Raw genomic sequence first — 18,064 nt, forward strand, 5'->3', positions numbered from 1 at the left:
AGGATCTCGTCTTCCTCCCATTGGGTCTTTGGAGCTGCACCTTGCCCCACTGAGTGTGTCAGGTTGGGCGTTGGGACCTCTTCATGTGTGGTGGGTGGGTGGAGCCAAGCTTCTGAAGCCCAGAGTGGGCAAATCCCAACTGGCCCAACCGCTACAGATACGTTTTTTCTTCATACGCAACAAGCAGAACTGCTTGTTTGTTTTTTTCAGGAAATTATCTATTAAGCAATAGCCAATTGTATTATTGGGAAATATCTCTCATGTGTTGTCTGTTGATTAGACCGGTCATTTAGCTGATAATGATGAAACATTATGTCACAAATATTGACAGAAAATGTAAACTATGTTATTTTATGCAAACGCCCCCCGCCCCCCCCCCCCCCCCCCCCCCCCCCCCCCCCCCCCCCCTCCATCTGTCTGACTTTACATTACTGTGTCCAACGCTTGCGTTTGTATTCATACGTGATAAGCCAGCTCCGAACACTGTGAACTAGTCTTCCCTGTAACCTGCTCACATAAATCTGAACGATCAAATACAACAAATCAAAGCGTCTAAATTGCTCATGCTCAATTATGTCTAAATGTATTGAAAGTATTAGTTAATATGTTGAATAACTTCTCAGGATTCAATTCAACAATATTTTGGCTCTCTCTCTGAATTTTCATCAAGTTAGTTTCCAGATACGGAGACATTTGTTGTTTTATATTTGTGAGCATTGTAACTTTGTTGGGGTGTGAATGACTCAGGTCGGTGTGTTTGCCTTCCCAATGAATGGCCAGGACTTGTGTTCTACAATTTTTTGATATGATTCATATTTTATTTGCATTTAGGATAATAACATACCACAATAATAATTAAATGAAAACCTGATCCTGTTGTAACAAACCCGATCCACGTAGGCATGTTTCATGTGAGGAGTTGAATTCCACCCTTTTGAGTAACCTATAGTGTTTAGAGGGTTGCCAGAAATACCATAGGGAAGCACACAGGAGCAACTTCTACAGTTAATCCTAATCGTCTAAGGTGTGTTTGAGGTTCAGTTTATTCAGGTCATGTTCTGAAGCAGATAAGATAGTCAGCAGTATAAGTGACACGGCTCCCACAATTGAGTAATAACCTGCTTTAGTACAGATGGTAGATGGCAAGGACATCTCTAATGATACCTATAGTTTGATCCATTCATAACCTGCTGTAGTATATATGGTAGACAGCAAAGACATCTCTAATGATTCATAAAGCTTGACCCATTAATAACCTGCTGTAGTAGATATGGTACACAGAAAGGACATCTCTAATGATTTCTATGTCTTGACCCATTTATAACCTGCAGTACTAGATATTGTAGATAGCAAGGACAGCTCCAATGATTCTATAGATTGACCCATTTAAAGAGCAACAGCGATTTGTTTGGATTCGCTATCAATGTTTCAGCTTCTTCTAACTGCTCATCCAAACCACTTCACGCACGCCAGCATTCTTCCTTGAGTTCTGAGCAGTTCAGCCGTCAAGTCGGAAAATTGAAAGGACCAAACCATTATACAACTCTGTTGTGACCTGATGATTGAAGCTGGTTATTAGTGCACCTATGATGTCTCAAAAGTGCAGTGAAATTTAAGTACATCAGAAAAAATCAAGGTTTCAGATGTGTTATGTTGCTTGTTAGCTATTACTCAAACCTAAGAAAGGGTCACCTTTTCACACATCTTCCCACTATCACTACATTATTTACATGAAGAAGCAAAATAACACAGCACAAATCAATGTAAAACGGCTCACATGTGGACAAATATGTTGCGCTGTACAGGACGTTAATGAATCAACCGCTTTGGTGAAGAACTTATCACAGCAGACGTTGTTTATCTGCTTTTTATCGACTTTCTTAACCCATGTGGTCTTTACATGATAAACACAAAACCCAACCTTGTTAACAAGGTGTCTTCACATTGACACATACTCCCAGGTATAAATAGAGCTACTTGAATAGTGTTCATTAGCTCTCTGGTTCTCCTGGTAAGGTAACAAGGTTGGTTGGCATTGAAAGGCCAACCAGATTATTAATCATTAATTGAAAAGTTAAAGTGATTAAATTATTATTTGTTGTTTTAGCATTTTCTAACCTGGATCGGCAATGTTGCCCTCTTTTGTTTTGGACGTGAAACAACTTCTAGAAAAAAAAATAATAATCTAAAACTATGGCTGCAAACATGATGATGCCACATGATAAACATATTCTCTTTTATTTTCCTTTAGTTTATAAGTGTGACCTTTGGAATTGAGATGACCAGGCTTTCAATTTTTGCAGGTGAGTTGATTTGACTTTTATTAGAAGACCAACTTAACGTATAGTAAACGTGTTATGACATTGTGTTATTAACGGAATATTTAAATCTCTTTCTTTTATGTATAGGGCTTTGCCTGGCATTATGTCATTTTGGTAAGTCAGCTGTTTGCATTAATGTTTCAATCTTAGAGTCAAGTTATTATATATTTGTAGGTCTATTCATGTCTTTGTACATAAAACTATGAATGATGAATATCCATCTGGGCCTTTTTCTCTCCCCCATGCAGCAACGGCCGATCAGATGGTGTGCTACTTCACCAACTGGTCCCAGTACAGACAAAACGAGGGCAAGTACCTGCCAAAAGACGTGGACCCCTTCCTCTGCACCACCCTAATCTACGCTTTCTCCATCATCAACAACAACAATGAGCTGATCACCTATGAGTGGAATGACGATGTCCTCTACAAGTCCTTCAACGGCTTGAAGACCAAGTAAGCCAAAGCCCTCCTGGCCCAGAAATACTGTCTAGATTAAGGTCCTCCTCCGTCATCTTGGCTTGGTTTAGTTCCACAATCTAACGTTGCACCTCATTGCCCTCCTGTGTTTAGGAACCCGAATTTAAAGACACTGCTGGCGGTTGGAGGATGGAACTTTGGTTCAACTCGGTAACTTCTCCTATTTTCAAGGTTTCAAACATTGTCAATATACCCCATATACAAAAAATACTTGGATATTGATGCTTGAGTTTGTTATTTGTCGTTTATGTTTGTTCATCTGTATTGGGTGGCCTTAGTTATAACAACAATGTTTCTCTGAAGGTTCTCCATAATGGTGTCCAATGCAGCCAACCGTCAGACATTCATCCAATCATCCATTAAGTTCTTGAGGACTCATGGCTTTGATGGTTTGGACCTGGACTGGGAGTACCCTGGGTCTCGTGGAAGTCCTCCAGAGGACAAGAAGAGGTTCACTCTGCTCTGCAAGGTGGGTAGAACATGGTTAATGTATTCTCATGCAGTCCATCACATGTGTTTAGGCAGAAAGTACGGTAAATGATCTGTCATCACCTGTCTCATTTCCAGGAACTTGTGGCTGCCTATGCAGCTGAGGCCGCAGCCACCGGTAACAACAAGCTCATGCTGACCGCTGCTGTGTCTGCAGGGAAAGGAACCATTGATGCTGGATATGAGATCGCTGAGGTTGCCAAGTGAGTTTTGTCTCTTAGAATGTCTTTAAGTTAAATCTGAAACAAAAAGCATATCAACATTGGTGTTGGCAAACTCTAGTGTTGAGGTTCTAATGTTTGACCAGGTATCTGGACTTCATCAACATCATGACCTATGACTTCCATGGAACCTGGGAGCAATTCACTGGCCACAACAGCCCCCTCTTCCGTGGTGCCCAGGACAAGGGTGACCTCATCTATTTCAACACTGTGAGTTTTCAAAAAAGCCCCACCTGAACAAACACCTTGACCAATACAGGAGCTGGTAGCAGTTGTTCACGTGACGTCAATTGTAGCTAAAACATGCCCACTCTGTGTTTCTCTGTCAAGGACTACGCCATGAAGTACTGGAGGGACCAAGGTACCCCAGTGGAGAAGCTGCATATGGGTTTTGCTTCGTACGGTCGCACCTTCCGCCTGACATCGTCTAACACCGGTATCGGAGCCCCGGCCAGCGGCGCTGCTGCAGCCGGACCCTACACCCGTGAGGCTGGATTCTGGGCCTACTACGAGGTGAGGGGTCTGGCCCAGACCGTCTGGGTCATCAGTAGCAGCCAGTTTAAAGTTCAGACCGTGGACCAACACAGCTAATGGACAGTGGTTACCTCTTTCAGATCTGCACCTTCCTGAAGGGCGCCAAATTGGAATGGATGGAAGACCAGAAAGTCCCCTATGCTCACAAGAACAATGAGTGGGTGGGATTCGATACCAGGGAGAGCTATGAGACGAAGGTAGGCATGCGGGTAGCACTACATAATGTAGAACGATATCACATAGGTGTACTGAATGTACAAAACATCACATTTTATCACCCAATCAAAATCAGACAAATAGTGAAGTCATTATCAAAAGCGTAATTATCTTCACCAATCCTCAGGTCCGCTACATGCAAGAGCAGAAGTTTGGCGGGGCCTTTGTGTGGGCCCTGGATCTGGACGACTTTAATGGACAGTTCTGTGGAGAGGGAATCCACCCTCTGCTATCACATCTCCGCACTCTCCTCAATATTGGTACATGTTTTTAATTTTACATTTTAATTAAATAATTATCAATCCCTCCGTTTTAAATAATAATTTCTCAATACTTCTGCTTAACTATTTGTTATTTGTATTCCTTCTTTGTTTTTACCATTCAGAGTTGCCTCCTCTGCCCCCTACCACAACCTCTGACCCCAGCCAAACCACCACCAGCGGCCCAACTATCCCACCCACCACCACCACCCACGCACCAGGCACAGGCTTCTGTAATGGAAGACCTGATGGCCTGTATCCCAACGAAGAGGACAGAAACCAGTTCTATGCGTGTGCAGGGGGAGTCACCCACTTCAGGCGCTGTGGGTCTGGCACCATCTTCAATGATGACTGCAAGTGCTGCGTCTGGCCCTGATTTATAGACCACATTATTGGATTGACAATGTTTAAGATGAGAACAACAAAGAAATAAAAGCAATATTTTCATGCATGTTGTTCGATCAGTTGGATTTGCCTCAAAGATTTGATGGCATGATGCCTGATTTGTGGAAGACATACATTTCAATCAGTAGGAACTAGAACATTTGCTCAGTTGAGGTCCGACCAGGACCTGTTGAAACCAGAGCTTGGGAATAGAAACAGACTCAATCACTGGAACCGTTGAGAGACTGGAGATGTTCACCAAGTTATCCCAAAGCGCCCCTTGGTGGATCGTTCTAGTGACCAAGTTCCACCTCTTTCCAATTAATTTATCCTTTTTTTTTTGCAGTCAAGGCGTCTTAAAAAATAAAGTTTTGAAGACTTTTGCAAATTATCTATTTACGAGCCTGGACTACTTTGACAATAATTAAAAAAATATATGTGATAAAACAAAATCAACCATCAACTTTTTGCCGAGGCAAAGGTGTACCTAAACTTCCAGGATGTTAAGGTTCAACCTTCAAAAAACACAGAGATAAACATAAACATATACATTCACTGAACGAAATAAAAAGCTAATTTAGCTAAAGAAATTGTGTCTTCCACGAATTTTAGCAAACAGAAAGTTGAAATGCTACGTATTGCTGAAATGGGTGGTTTGAGATTTAGTGTCAAACAGCCTATTCTTTCAGCAAGTACAAAGAAAAGTATTCATTTGCCATGGAATCATGAATTATGATGCAGAAAATTTACAAAAATGTACTTCCTCAAGATATTGGGTGTTACTGTATGGAAGGAACTAAATTAACTTTTCCACATTTACAATTTGACTGCAATTGTGCCTATGTGGTAAAGCAAGTATGGCAGGGCATCTTCTTTGTGTAGAGGTGTCGAGCGCTACGTCATCGCCATTATATCATCACATGACAGGAACCGCAGGTTCAGGTTCGGCAGAAGTTTTGATTTTGGCTTTGTGTGGAAAGTCACAGTCTTAAACTTGATAGCTTTCCTAATCCTGATCCTCTGATGCACACCCTGGAGTGTTTGTTACGTAAGTTCTTGTTTTTCAGCATTAGCCACAATAAGTGGCTCCTTCACCCGTTTGTGGAGAAATATTCAAAAGTAATTGTTATTCAATCAATTTCAGACGTAATTTCTCTTATAGATAACTTAAATTTAATAATTTTAATTTTGAGATAACCATGAGCATTCTAAAATCATATGCACATAAATAACTTATTTTGATGTTTCCGTCACTTACATGTCAGTTTCTGTTGAGCAAACCTAACCCAAAGGGCTATGAATCTCTCACTATTCAATAAACCTTTACAAAAGATCACCTGCTCTCTCTATTTCTGGGTCTGTTGAGTGGACGTTGGGCTCAGTCTGTGTCGTCTGGGGTGACCATCGGTAACCCGAGGGCTCGTGACACCACGTATAACTTTCCCTCCCGCTCCATCTCTCCTCACACACGCCTAGACAGGCCAAACAATGGGTGTCCATATGCCCCAAGTGCTTCAAATGTGGATTAGCAAAGGACTACTACCATGAACTCAGTCTGGGCATATGCAATCGGTGAGGAAAACAATTCTTATTATATTTGTTTCAAAGACATACAAGCTGTTTTAATGCAAAGCAAAGTATTGTAATAGTAATGTCCCTCTGTGTCTGTGATTTGATGTGTGATTTGTGCTCAGCAGTGGGTCTGCATCTATTCATCCGGAGTGGTGAGTCGCCTGCACTTTCCTACTATGTACAGAGTGCAAAGAATCCCTAAGGCATAGGATCGTACCTGGACTTGATGATGACTCAATTTGACTAACCTTTGTTTTACAAAGTAGTATTTTTTCTACCCTGAAAACAGCAACGGCAAACAAACTGGTTTGTTATTTCACCAAGTGGTCGCAGTACAGAACGGGTGTGGGGAGATACCTGCCGGGGGACATAGACCCTTGGCTCTGCACACACCTGGTCTACGCCTTCGCAGTGGTCAATTATGCCAACGAGATCACAGAAAACGAGTGGAAGGAACACACACTCTACAGGCAGTTCAATGAGCTCAAAAACAGGTACGCCAATTGTTCATGGTGGACAATCCAACATACTTTACAAAATATTAATATTTGTTTTACTAATAAGTGAGGAATGCAATGCGCACCAATACTGTGTTCAATTTAGTCTCGTGATTCTCATGTATTCAGCCAGAAGTAAACAAATGCCAAAAAAACATGAAACTCAATAAAAACACAATTTAATCCCAACAAAGTGGGGAAAGCATAAGTGGATGATTGCAGTTTTGAATTATTTTGATGCTTTTACATTCAAGTTTACATTTTTATGATTTTTTTAAATGACTAATCCTGATTTTCATTTGACTTCTTCTCCGATTCCAAATGTTGATCAAGCAGTAACCCACAGCTGAAGACTCTCCTGTCAGTCAGAGACGACAGCCAAGGAGCTCAGTGAGTCCTCCTCTACGCTGCACTGCGCACGTCTCTCAATCCAGCACTTTGTTTAGATTCAATTTAATTATTTATGGTCATGTATAGAATAAAGCCTATCCACTCATGGAACAATCACCCCAAAGATGTGTCGCCTTTGGTCTTCACCTTTCTAGGAAAGGTCATTGAAAAGTATTTAAGCATTCTTTGTTTCTGCTTCTTTGAATGGTTTGGATTTCTTTGTTGGGTATGCTTAGAGGGGGATTTCCATTAGATTAATTATACGTGAAATCTATTATAATAAAACGATGTATGCTTTGCCCCTCTTGACAATTGGCCATGGTGCTCCTCCTCCACCGTAGGTTCTCCAGCATGCTGTCCAGCGAGGCTAGCCGTCAGAGCTTCATCCGCTCCACCATCTCATTCCTGAGGGCTCATGGCTTCGATGGTCTGGACCTGGACCGGCCCTTTCCCGTCTCTGGTGGGAGCTCAGCTCAAGACAAGATCAGGTTCTCTCTGCTAAGCAAGGTACTATATATGTTGCTACATATATGCTATGATAACGTACTACAGTACAACAACGTGGGCAGCATGGGTGCATTAGCCTGTGATGACGCATGATGCAGGCATCCTTCTTCTAGCTCAGTGATCGGGATACTGGCCACCACTCTGCGTACTGCTGCCCGTATATCCTCTACCCCTTTTCTACAGCATTCATTATGAAGCACAATGTTTGACACTTGGGGGCATTAAATGCTCAAATGTACAGACTAGGTAATAATACCAAGAACGACGCTCAAAATAAGCATCCTCAAAAGTGTGTGTGTGTGTGTGTGTGTGTGTGTGTGTGTGTGTGTGTGTGTGTGTGTGTGTGTGTGTGTGTGTGTGTGTGTGTGTGTGTGTGTGTGTGTGTGTGTGTGTGTGTGTGTAACATAATGCTGAGTGTTGACTAGCAGAAGGCACGGAAGAATATACTACTGATTGTTACTGAATACTGTTTTCTCCATATCCAAGGCCTATCCAAGGCTTGACAATAGATATTTGGATTATTTGAGTAGGCTCCCTATCTTTCTTACTCACTTAATAACCTCATTAACCTCACTATGTTGTGATGTGTCTGTCCAGGAGCTCCTAGAGAGTTATAAAGCTGAAGGACAAGGAAGGCCTCGCCTCCTTCTGTCTGCAGCAGTGACTGCAGACACTGATGCCATCGATTTGGGATATGAAATCCCTGAGATATCCAAGTAAGGTACCATAATCTCTAATTTAGTTTTCATAAAGTGATGTGTAAGGTTAACCTTGCTAGGCAGTTGGAGATTTCCATCGACTAGGCTTCAATTTAGGCGCTTGGGGCTGGACCACAGTGGTATGGACCAATAAGACTCCTATGAGGAACTATGTGTCATCCAATCACCTGCCAAGTAATTGGCAGGTTCTTGTAGAAGTAAGATGCAGTAACCTTGTGTGTGTGTGTGTGTGTGTGTGTGTGTGTGTGTGTGTGTGTGTGTGTGTGTGTGTGTGTGTGTGTGTGTGTGTGTGTGTGTGTGTGTGTGTGTGTGTGTGTGCGTGAAGGTACCTGGACTTCATCAGTGTGAAGACGCATGACTTTTGGCGAGGCCCAGACAGAGGGACGTACCACCACAGCCCCCTCTTCTGCGATTCGCTGGACAAAAACACAAGTGTAGTAAGACAGCATTATTCCTCAAGGTCAATTTCGATCTACCTTCTTCATGATGGATATTCTAAATGCTTGCACATAATACCACAGGGCTGGGTTTTTTACTCAAAGTGTATGATGAAAGTGGGTAAAATTGCACAGAAATAATTTAGTGGGACATATTTAATCCACACTGCAAACACATCTGCAAATCAATCCAATCTACTTAATCTAACATTGCTAAAGGATTAAAAAAAGCAAACATGCAGAACGATATCCAATGGATCCGATTTACTAGTTAGAGGTTTAATTTCCTGTGCAAGCGCCTTGTTTGGCTGTGCCCAACAGCAAGAGGCAAGCATTGCACTACTTGAAGGCCCGCCACAAGCCTAGACCTATGCCAAACAGTCATTAATAAGATGAAGACTGTAGACTGTGTGAGGCCAAAAGCACAGTATGGCCCTTAAATATCACACCGACTGGAGAAGGAACGTCAAACAGGGGAGCACAAAACAGCCTAACCAACAACCATCCCTCCCCCTGTGATCCTTCTTAGGATTATGTCATGCAGTACTGGATCACCCGGGGAGCCCCAGCACAGAAGCTCCTGCTGGGTCTAGCCTCCCATGGGCGCTCCTTCACCCTGACCTCCGCTGCAACGGGCAAAGGGGCCCCGGTCAGGGGCCCTGGGATGCCCGGACCGTACACCCAACAGCTGAGGATCTGGTCCTACTATGAGGTAGCTGCGCTCTGTTAACACTTTGGCCCTTGTCCACATGGCCTTTTATCCAGAGTCTTTATTCAGCGATTGATCGCAGTGAGGGAGAGCGCCTATAGGTCCACCTTCAGCCTGTTCCTCAGGGCCCCATGCGGCCCCCAGCATGTTCCTCAGGGCCCCATGCGGCCCCCAGTGTGTTCCTCAGGGCCCCATGCGGTCCCCATTGTGTTCCTCAGGGCCCCATGCGGTCCCCATTGTGTTCCTCAGGGCCCCATGCGGTCCCCCTTCAGCCTGTCCATCAGGGCCCCATGCGGCCCCCAGCGTGTTCCTCAGGGCCCCATGCGGTCCCCCTTCAGCCTGTCCATCAGGGCCCCATGCGGCCCCCAGCGTGTTCCTCAGGGCCCCATGCAGTCCCCATTGTGTTCCTCAGGGCCCCATTCAGTCCACCGGTGGTGAGGTTATTGTGCTAGTTTTATATTGTGTGGTCCACTGAGGAAATAGAATAAATAACTTTACATCGGTATGCCAAATATAGATTATAAAAGGAAACAACACAACGCTGTCGATGTCTGTCGTTCAACGGTTAAGTGGTGTGGCTTAGAAAACAAATGTTCCGTTAACAATGACAACAACGATTTTTCCATCATGGCGGCGCAGTAATGAACATTACTCAAATGGATATTTGTCTCGCATATAAATGGGTCTGCTTATGGGTGATGCAACATTTACAAAGATTACAATTTACTTTGTTCTCAAGATGACATCTTCAAAACATAGTCACATATTTACTGTCTTGGTAAATATTCTGTACTTTTAGTTGATATTGCATTGTTCATAATGGGTAAAACTATGAACATCCTTTCGGTACCGACATGGATATATTGTTGCTTCTCTTTCTTCTGACAAATTAATTTATTGTATGTTGCTTTGGATATTCGCGTCTGCTAACTCCCCTTAATGTAAATGTAAAACCTGGAAAAAAATATTTAAGCTAATATTATTTATTTTACAGATCTGCTTGTTTCTCAGAGGGGCGCTTGTCTCGTGGATCGATGGTCAAAGTGTTCCATATGCTGTTAAAGGGGGCGAGTGGGTCGGCTTTGACAACCAGGACAGCTATGATGCCAAGGTCAGCCAAATAACACTCATTTGGATCGTTGATATGAGTATTCAAGAGGGATTGGATAATTCGTCATTTTACCTTAGCAATTTTGGAGAATAGATTTTTTTAAATAATACTGCAGATTAAATTAATATGGAATTGATTTAGGAATAGGTTGAATATAATAAGTCCTCCCTTTTTCAACAAGGATTGCTCCGGACTCCAGCGGCACAAAAGAGCAGCAATTTGAAGAAAGAACCAGTGACACCACTATTCTATGTGTTCTGCATTTTCCACAGGTGGGCTATCTTAAGAACCGCAGCTTTGGAGGGGTAGCTCTGTGGACCCTAGACATGGATGACTTCACTGGTCAGTTCTGTGGGCTGGGCAAATATCCACTGGTGTCCCATTTAAAAAGGATGCTCAATATAGGTAAGGGCACACACACATCCTTCATATCTGAGTGGAAACGGTTCTGGCTTAATTCAACTCAGTAGTATTATTTTTCTAGAACCCCAGTACCCCATCGCCGTGGTGACACCCCTCCCTCACCAGCACTGCTCCCAGAACAACACCGTTGCGTACCAACGAGATGGCTTCTGCTCGCGCAAACTGGACGGACTGTATCTGAGGTCTGAGAACCCAAAGACCTTCTACAGATGTCTGCTGCGGCACACGTACGTGACGAGGTGTCACACTGATGCACAGGCTAATAACAGGGGCGGGGTCATCATGGCGAGGGGAGGCGTAGCGCTCGCCAGAGTGGCGGAAGCAGCGTTGCTGCACATGTTTTTTGTGTGGAGCCCCTGGTGAATCTGTCGTTGTGGGTGATGGTGCATGGACCAGGGATTTGTCCCTTCTCACAGCGGACAGGAGATTGTTCGTGTCTGGGAACTGTTGTGAAGTAACCCATTTCACATTAATGTAATTGTAATGGCTAAAACTTGTCAATTGTTTTACCACTTCTTGTGAGTTCCGGTGTTTGCTTTGTTGAACGCGTGAAAGTAGAGTCCATGAGACGTGGCTATAATGAACTTGACTTTGTTTATTTCTAACATCAGATGTAAATTAAAGCATTGAAGTTTTGTCTTTGTTTCTTTGTTTGTTGGTTCAGCTCAGTTGCGTTTCCTCGCCACGGTCCCGTCAGGTTCATGACAGGTTCATGTCCTGTAGGCACGTTCTGCTCACGGTCAATAATGGTATTCGCAGGCCGGAACTCTCCACTCTCCTTGGCCTGGCACACCTTTATGCTATAGACAATTAGTGCCTTACCTATAGGGGGCACACACTCAGAAACAAATTACAATTTCCTAATTTGGGACAATTCAATACAAATAAGTTCACTAATAATAATTTTGTCACACAAACTAAAATATCAAACTGAATACTCAAAAAGGTCTCACATGGCTCCTACACACCGGCCCCTAATAGTGTGCATGGGCAACTATTACAACACTCAAATCATAAAGGAGCCTAAATTCTTTGTAGTTTATTGTTACCATTAACTTAAATCATAACATGACTAGGTACTACTTATCTCTGGCCGATGACTTTGTGGTCATCTTTTCTGCTCCTTCCAGAAGCAGACAGAGCTTGGTTATTGGCCTCTCAAACACGCCAGTCTTCGTAATAATTTTCACTGTCCTCATCAAACCTCTGGAATCTGGTTTGACTTCTATTATTCTTCCAAGGTTCCAAGACCCACGAGGGGCTGAACTGTCCACTACCATCACAATGTCATCTACTTGGTATCCTTTCCTGACTGTAGTCCATTTTTGTCTTTCCTGTAACAGGGGTAGGTATTCTTTGGTCCATCTCTTCCAAAAGAGATCGGCAAGAAACTGAACTTGTTTCCAGCGCCATCTGATGTACGTGTCTGACTTCTGAAATAGTCCAGGGGGAAAAGCAGGATGGGCTCTTTCTGTAGGGAGTTTGTCCCTGTCCAAATGAAGTTCTTTCATCTCAGTCGCTCGGTCTTCTTTGGGGATATGAGACAGTACAGTGCGACTGTTACTCACCCATTTGGTTAGATGGAATCCTCCCTTGTGGCAAACACAGGTAAGGTCTGTCACCAGGTCGACGGCTTCATTTTCTGTTTCAAGAGACTTGCCGTCTTCTCTTTCAAGTTCAGCTTGTGGCACCACTTCAGCATGTCCATTGCTGATCACATCCTCCATAAACTCTGTGTACTCATTTCTGAATGTTTCATTTCTTTTTAACTTCCTTTTCAGGCCTATTAGGCACTGCTCTGCAATTTTGATCAATCTTTTATCCTCTATTGACATTTCTTTGTCATCTAATTTCTCATTGAACTCATGATTGTACTGTTGTACAATCAAATCTTCCAGCTTTGCAACTGATGTTCTGTTGACAGTAACTTTCTGATGCCCACTGCTGTCTGTCACGACACTGTCATCTAGAGGACCATTAACAACCCATCCCAATAGGGTCTTCACAGCATATGGCCCATTTTCACGACTATTTATTATTTCCCATGGTTCAATTGCTTTGGGAGCATTGTTGCCAATCAACAGCTCCACTTCAGCCTTGATTTTCGGGATCTGGATCTCACTCAAGTAAGGCCACCTAGCTAGCTCTTCTGTCTTTAGAATGCTGTCGGTGTCTACAGGCATACTCTTTTGTGTGTACACCTCAGGGAGTGCAATAAAATTGTTTTCGTTCAATGCACTAACCTCTATTCCATTTGCCATGTAGGTAATCACAGATTGTTCTTGGTTCATTGTCCTTAAGAGGATGTTAGTCCTTTTTCCTCTGATGTTCAGCTTGTTCAGGAGATTTTCTGTGCAAAAAGTAGCAGAGCTGCCAGGATCTAGAAAGGCATAGGTGTTAATAATTGTACTACCTCTTGTGCTTTTTACTTGAACAGGTACAATGGACAAAGTGCAATTCTGTACATTACCGGCCCCAGTATGTTCATCAGCTTTGACAGACACCTGCAGGCTCTTCAGTGTGGTCTCTTTGATATGCAAGGCACTTGGATGCTGCTTGTTGCAGATGGTGCACTGGAGACGTTTCCCACAGTCCTTGCTGATGTGTCCAGCCTTTGCCAGACATCCAAAGCAGACTCCATTCTGCATTACAAATTCAATTTTCTCTTCATGTGGTCTTGAATCAAACTGAACACATGTCATGAGCTCATGCTTACCATTGCAGAAGAGACATGCTTTATCTGGCACCATGTTTTGGTTTGCTCTTGGTTGGTCTCGTGTCATGGTTTCCTCTGACGTCCGCTGAATCGGCTTCACGTCAACTTGTGTAGCAAAACTACCTGTAAGATGTGGCTTCACTGGGGGTCTGGATGTGACCCTGCTGGAGCTAGGCTCCTGAATGTCACCAAAAACTGGATCTGAGACAATGGAAGCTTGTTTTTCAATGAAGGATACCAGGTCAGCCATTCTCACTCTGATATCGCGTTGTTGTATTTCGCAAGCCTTTGAGCGCCATCTTTCTCTTAACTTATATGGTAATATGAAAATGATTTTTCTCATGTTAGAAATTGTGTCTAACTCCTCCATGTACTGAAGTTGTTCCATGGCATTGCAGCAACTTCTCAAAAACAATGCAAAGTCCTGCAAAGCTCTTGGTTCCTCCAATTTGATCACTGGCCATGCAAGGGCCTTTTCAATGTAGGCACACGAGATTCTGTAGGCATTTCCAAAATGCTCTTTAAGCAATTGCCTCGCTTTTATATAGCCTCTATTTGCATCCATGAATTGACAACTTTTGACAAGCTGCTGAGCTTGTCCTTTTGTATACTGGATGAGAAATTGTAGTCTGTCTTGGTTGTTGTCTGTTCTACTTTCAATGATGTGTTCAAAGGAATGAATAAAGGAATTGTACTGTAAAATATTACCATCAAAAACTGCAAGATCTCCTTTTGGCAAAGTATGTAACAATTGTTGTTTCACTAGGAGACTTGTCAACTGATTTTGCTTTTCCAGAATTTTGGTAAGATTGTCAGGTACCTGTCCTCCCTGTGGAACTGAAAAGCTCTCTAAAGACATATTCTGGAGAGCGTGGCTCTGGTCATGCACTGGTCTAGCAGTACTGAAAGACGGTGAAAGAGATGGCATTCTAGGTATTCTAGGTGTTCTAGCTGTTGTGGTCAAAACAGGGAATTGCACATGAACCCCATCTTTAGGCCTTGTATTTCTTACAGTCTGTTCAGCAATTGGCTCAGAAATCCTTTCAATATTCTCCTCATAATACGAATTCATTGCATTAAATTCTGTATGGTTAAATGCATTGAATGTTGTATCAACAGCTTGTGCTTCAGCATTTCTGAGATAGTTAATTTTGGCTGTAGTTGCAGACAATTCAGCTTGTAAGTCATGAGCCTCCATTCTCTTTCTGCTGAGCTCCTTTCTCTTTCTCAGCTCATCTTCCTCCTTTCTCAGTTCATCTTGCTCATCCTCTAACGCATGCTTTTTCTGTAAAGCTGCAGCCTTAACGAGTAGTGCTTCTCTGTCTGCCTCTGCACAGATGCGCACAGATGTCGTGGATGAAACAGAGCTAGTGCTTCTCAAGGACAGCCTATCTTCCTCCGTAGGCCTGACACTGATATCAGGACTATTTTCCAATCCAGTATAGGAAACGGTAACTTCATGCAAACGATTTTCAATTGAATCTATCCACCTCGTGACGTTGGCTAAAAAGGTGGTTATCGGCTCAAGCCTCGGTGCATACCAGGACTTAGTATCCTCATTTCGATCTTCCTCTTCTAACATTTCTTGGTATGAATCATGAAGAGATTTGTATTCCTCTAACATGTTATTAAACATAACCATATTACTTTTCACTTCATTAAAACTTGTTTCGTCATTCATCAAAGTATTTACAATGTTCATTCGTCTCGTCAAATGAGACAATTTGCCCGACCTAGATGAGCGCAATCTGGCTGCTTCATTGAGGTTTTCTTCAGGTAGGCCCAAACTGGCCTCCTTCACGGGATCCGTCATCTTATATCAATACAATTTTCATACGTTCTCACAAAAACCGTTCTTCAACTTCATCAAACCCAGAAATTCAACAAAAAGCCTTTCTATCGTGCTCTGTATGCGTAAATTGCGTTTGTCCATGCACGATATGGCTTCAATTCCCCGACGTTAAGTCAAACTATAAAACATCGGGTTTCTAACCAAAAATACTTGTGTTTCTTGGGTTCAAAATGTGCACAAACAAGGTTTCAAAAGTATAGTCCATTCATAGTACATTGCATTCAAATGGGAAGCGAACATACCTCCGATCATGTTAATTGATTGTTTTGTTTGTTGCGCATGGCGCGCTGCTGCTTCTCAGTGAAAGGTTCGTAGTAATCCAAGGGTTGCCTTGTTCCAAGGGTAATCCAATTGTATCCAGTAATGATCCATCAAAAGGTCCAAAGTTGCGGCATTATTGACTAATGTAATGGCTAAAACTTGTCAATTGTTTTACCACTTCTTGTGAGTTCCGGTGTTTGCTTTGTTGAACGCGTGAAAGTAGAGTCCATGAGACGTGGCTATAATGAACTTGACTTTGTTTATTTCTAACATCAGATGTAAATTAAAGCATTGAAGTTTTGTCTTTGTTTCTTTGTTTGTTGGTTCAGCTCAGTTGCGTTTCCTCGCCACGGTCCCGTCAGGTTCATGACAGGTTCATGTCCTGTAGGCACGTTCTGCTCACGGTCAATAATGGTATTCGCAGGCCGGAACTCTCCACTCTCCTTGGCCTGGCACACCTTTATGCTATAGACAATTAGTGCCTTACCTATAGGGGGCACACACTCAGAAACAAATTACAATTTCCTAATTTGGGACAATTCAATACAAATAAGTTCACTAATAATAATTTTGTCACACAAACTAAAATATCAAACTGAATACTCAAAAAGGTCTCACATGGCTCCTACAGTAATGTTTTCCACACAAATAAAGCATGAATAGAGAACTGTATTCCGACTCTGTCTGTCACATGGTAACAAACATTGTGTTTAGTTTTTCGTGTAGCTTTCGAGAAAGTGGGAGGGCCAAAGAAAGAGGCGTCTCTTCCTGTGGCTCTGGGAAAGAAGGCGCGTTCACTCTCCTGGGGTCTCATTTATAAAATTGTGCGTGGGATCGTTACTAAAAGTGTAACTTTATTTATGGATTTTGGATTATTGCAGAAAAATTTGCATCTTTGAAGCACCTCCTCAAAAACTGAAAATAAATAAATAAATAAAAATAACCGTGCTCCAAAGAACGAAATGTAAACCAATGCATTCTGAATAATAATAATAATAATAATAATACATTTAATTTAGAGGCGCCTTTCAAGACACCCAAGGTCACCTTACAGAGCATATAGTCATCATACATTTTTTAAGCAAGAATGGGAGTGTTTCTCCGATTCTTCCATGCTACACAGAACGAAATGTAAACCCATGCAAATAAAGACTTCATGGTCATAATAATTGAAATATCCTTAATCTCAAAAGGAGCCGGCACCACGCCGCTTATGAGATAACAAAAATTTAATGTGTATTTCTCTAATAACTTTTTGTCATTGCTAAAGAGAGGCCTGATTCTCAGATATGCATGTTGGATGGCTAGGGTGTTGGTCTGTGAAGAACTTCAGGCCAAAATCTTGCAAGCGAGCCGCTGGGTGAGGTGCAACGAGATGGAGCACTTGCTGAGTCATTTCCTGTAGGGCTGGAGCCACAGGTTGAAGCGTATGCGTCCTTTGAGACCCCCTTTGATATATGAGACCCCAAGGTACAGCTTACTTAAATGTTGTCGACTCAGTCACCTATTGCATCACTTCCTTTAGGGCTTCGGCCTCCTAATTGATCATTGTAGTATTGAATGCCCTCTTTCATATATATGATACCTCCACCACTGGGATGTGGCAACAATTCTCCAAATCCATATGGGGAGGGGGGGGGGGATGCTTTTGGACAGTAGGGGTGTACACTAGACATAAATAGGAAGCAAACTCAGGAGAAGGAAATCACCTCTCACAAATATTTATTTAATAAATTGTTTCAAATAACCCTGCCTTGTTAAATAAATGAGCTTGGTGTTTTGCTTTAAAAAATAGGTAGAAGAAGTCTAAACTGCAGAAAATAAAAACATCCAAGCTGCCTTTTAAGGATACCTTGGAATATCGGTCTATGTTTTAACCATCGGACCCTAGTTTACGACAAAAACAACACAATTGACGGCAGCTCCTTTGCCGCGTGGAAAAATCTGAGAAACACTCCCATTCAGAAT

The 18,064-nt window shown here is 42.5% G+C and overlaps 2 protein-coding genes across 2 annotated transcripts; one reads left to right on the plus strand and one right to left on the minus strand.

Annotated features, from left to right (window-relative positions):
• Window positions 1-1,979: 1,979 nt before the first annotated feature.
• Window positions 1,980-11,645, plus strand: LOC115546928 (probable chitinase 10). The gene is made up of 22 exons (XM_030360768.1): window positions 1,980-2,016; window positions 2,252-2,303; window positions 2,409-2,435; window positions 2,570-2,774; window positions 2,892-2,948; window positions 3,102-3,267; window positions 3,366-3,490; window positions 3,595-3,718; window positions 3,839-4,021; window positions 4,123-4,239; window positions 4,386-4,518; window positions 4,644-4,892; window positions 6,597-6,626; window positions 6,764-6,968; window positions 7,305-7,361; window positions 7,703-7,868; window positions 8,466-8,584; window positions 8,913-9,024; window positions 9,554-9,736; window positions 10,728-10,844; window positions 11,117-11,249; window positions 11,329-11,645. The coding sequence occupies exons 2-22, from the start codon at window positions 2,279-2,281 to the stop codon at window positions 11,628-11,630; spliced, it is 2,835 nt and encodes a 944-aa protein (XP_030216628.1). The 5' UTR covers window positions 1,980-2,016; window positions 2,252-2,278; the 3' UTR covers window positions 11,631-11,645.
• Window positions 11,646-11,842: 197 nt separating this feature from the next.
• Window positions 11,843-15,711, minus strand: LOC115548803 (uncharacterized). The gene is made up of 2 exons (XM_030363656.1): window positions 13,738-15,711; window positions 11,843-13,647 (listed from the first exon to the last, which is right to left on the minus strand). The coding sequence occupies exons 1-2, from the start codon at window positions 15,683-15,685 to the stop codon at window positions 12,347-12,349; spliced, it is 3,249 nt and encodes a 1,082-aa protein (XP_030219516.1). The 5' UTR covers window positions 15,686-15,711; the 3' UTR covers window positions 11,843-12,346.
• Between the last annotated feature and the right edge of the window lie 2,353 nt (window positions 15,712-18,064).

This window comes from Gadus morhua, chromosome 1 (genome assembly GCF_902167405.1).
Source record: "Gadus morhua chromosome 1, gadMor3.0, whole genome shotgun sequence".
In the NCBI taxonomy this organism is placed as follows: Eukaryota; Metazoa; Chordata; class Actinopteri; order Gadiformes; family Gadidae; genus Gadus; species Gadus morhua.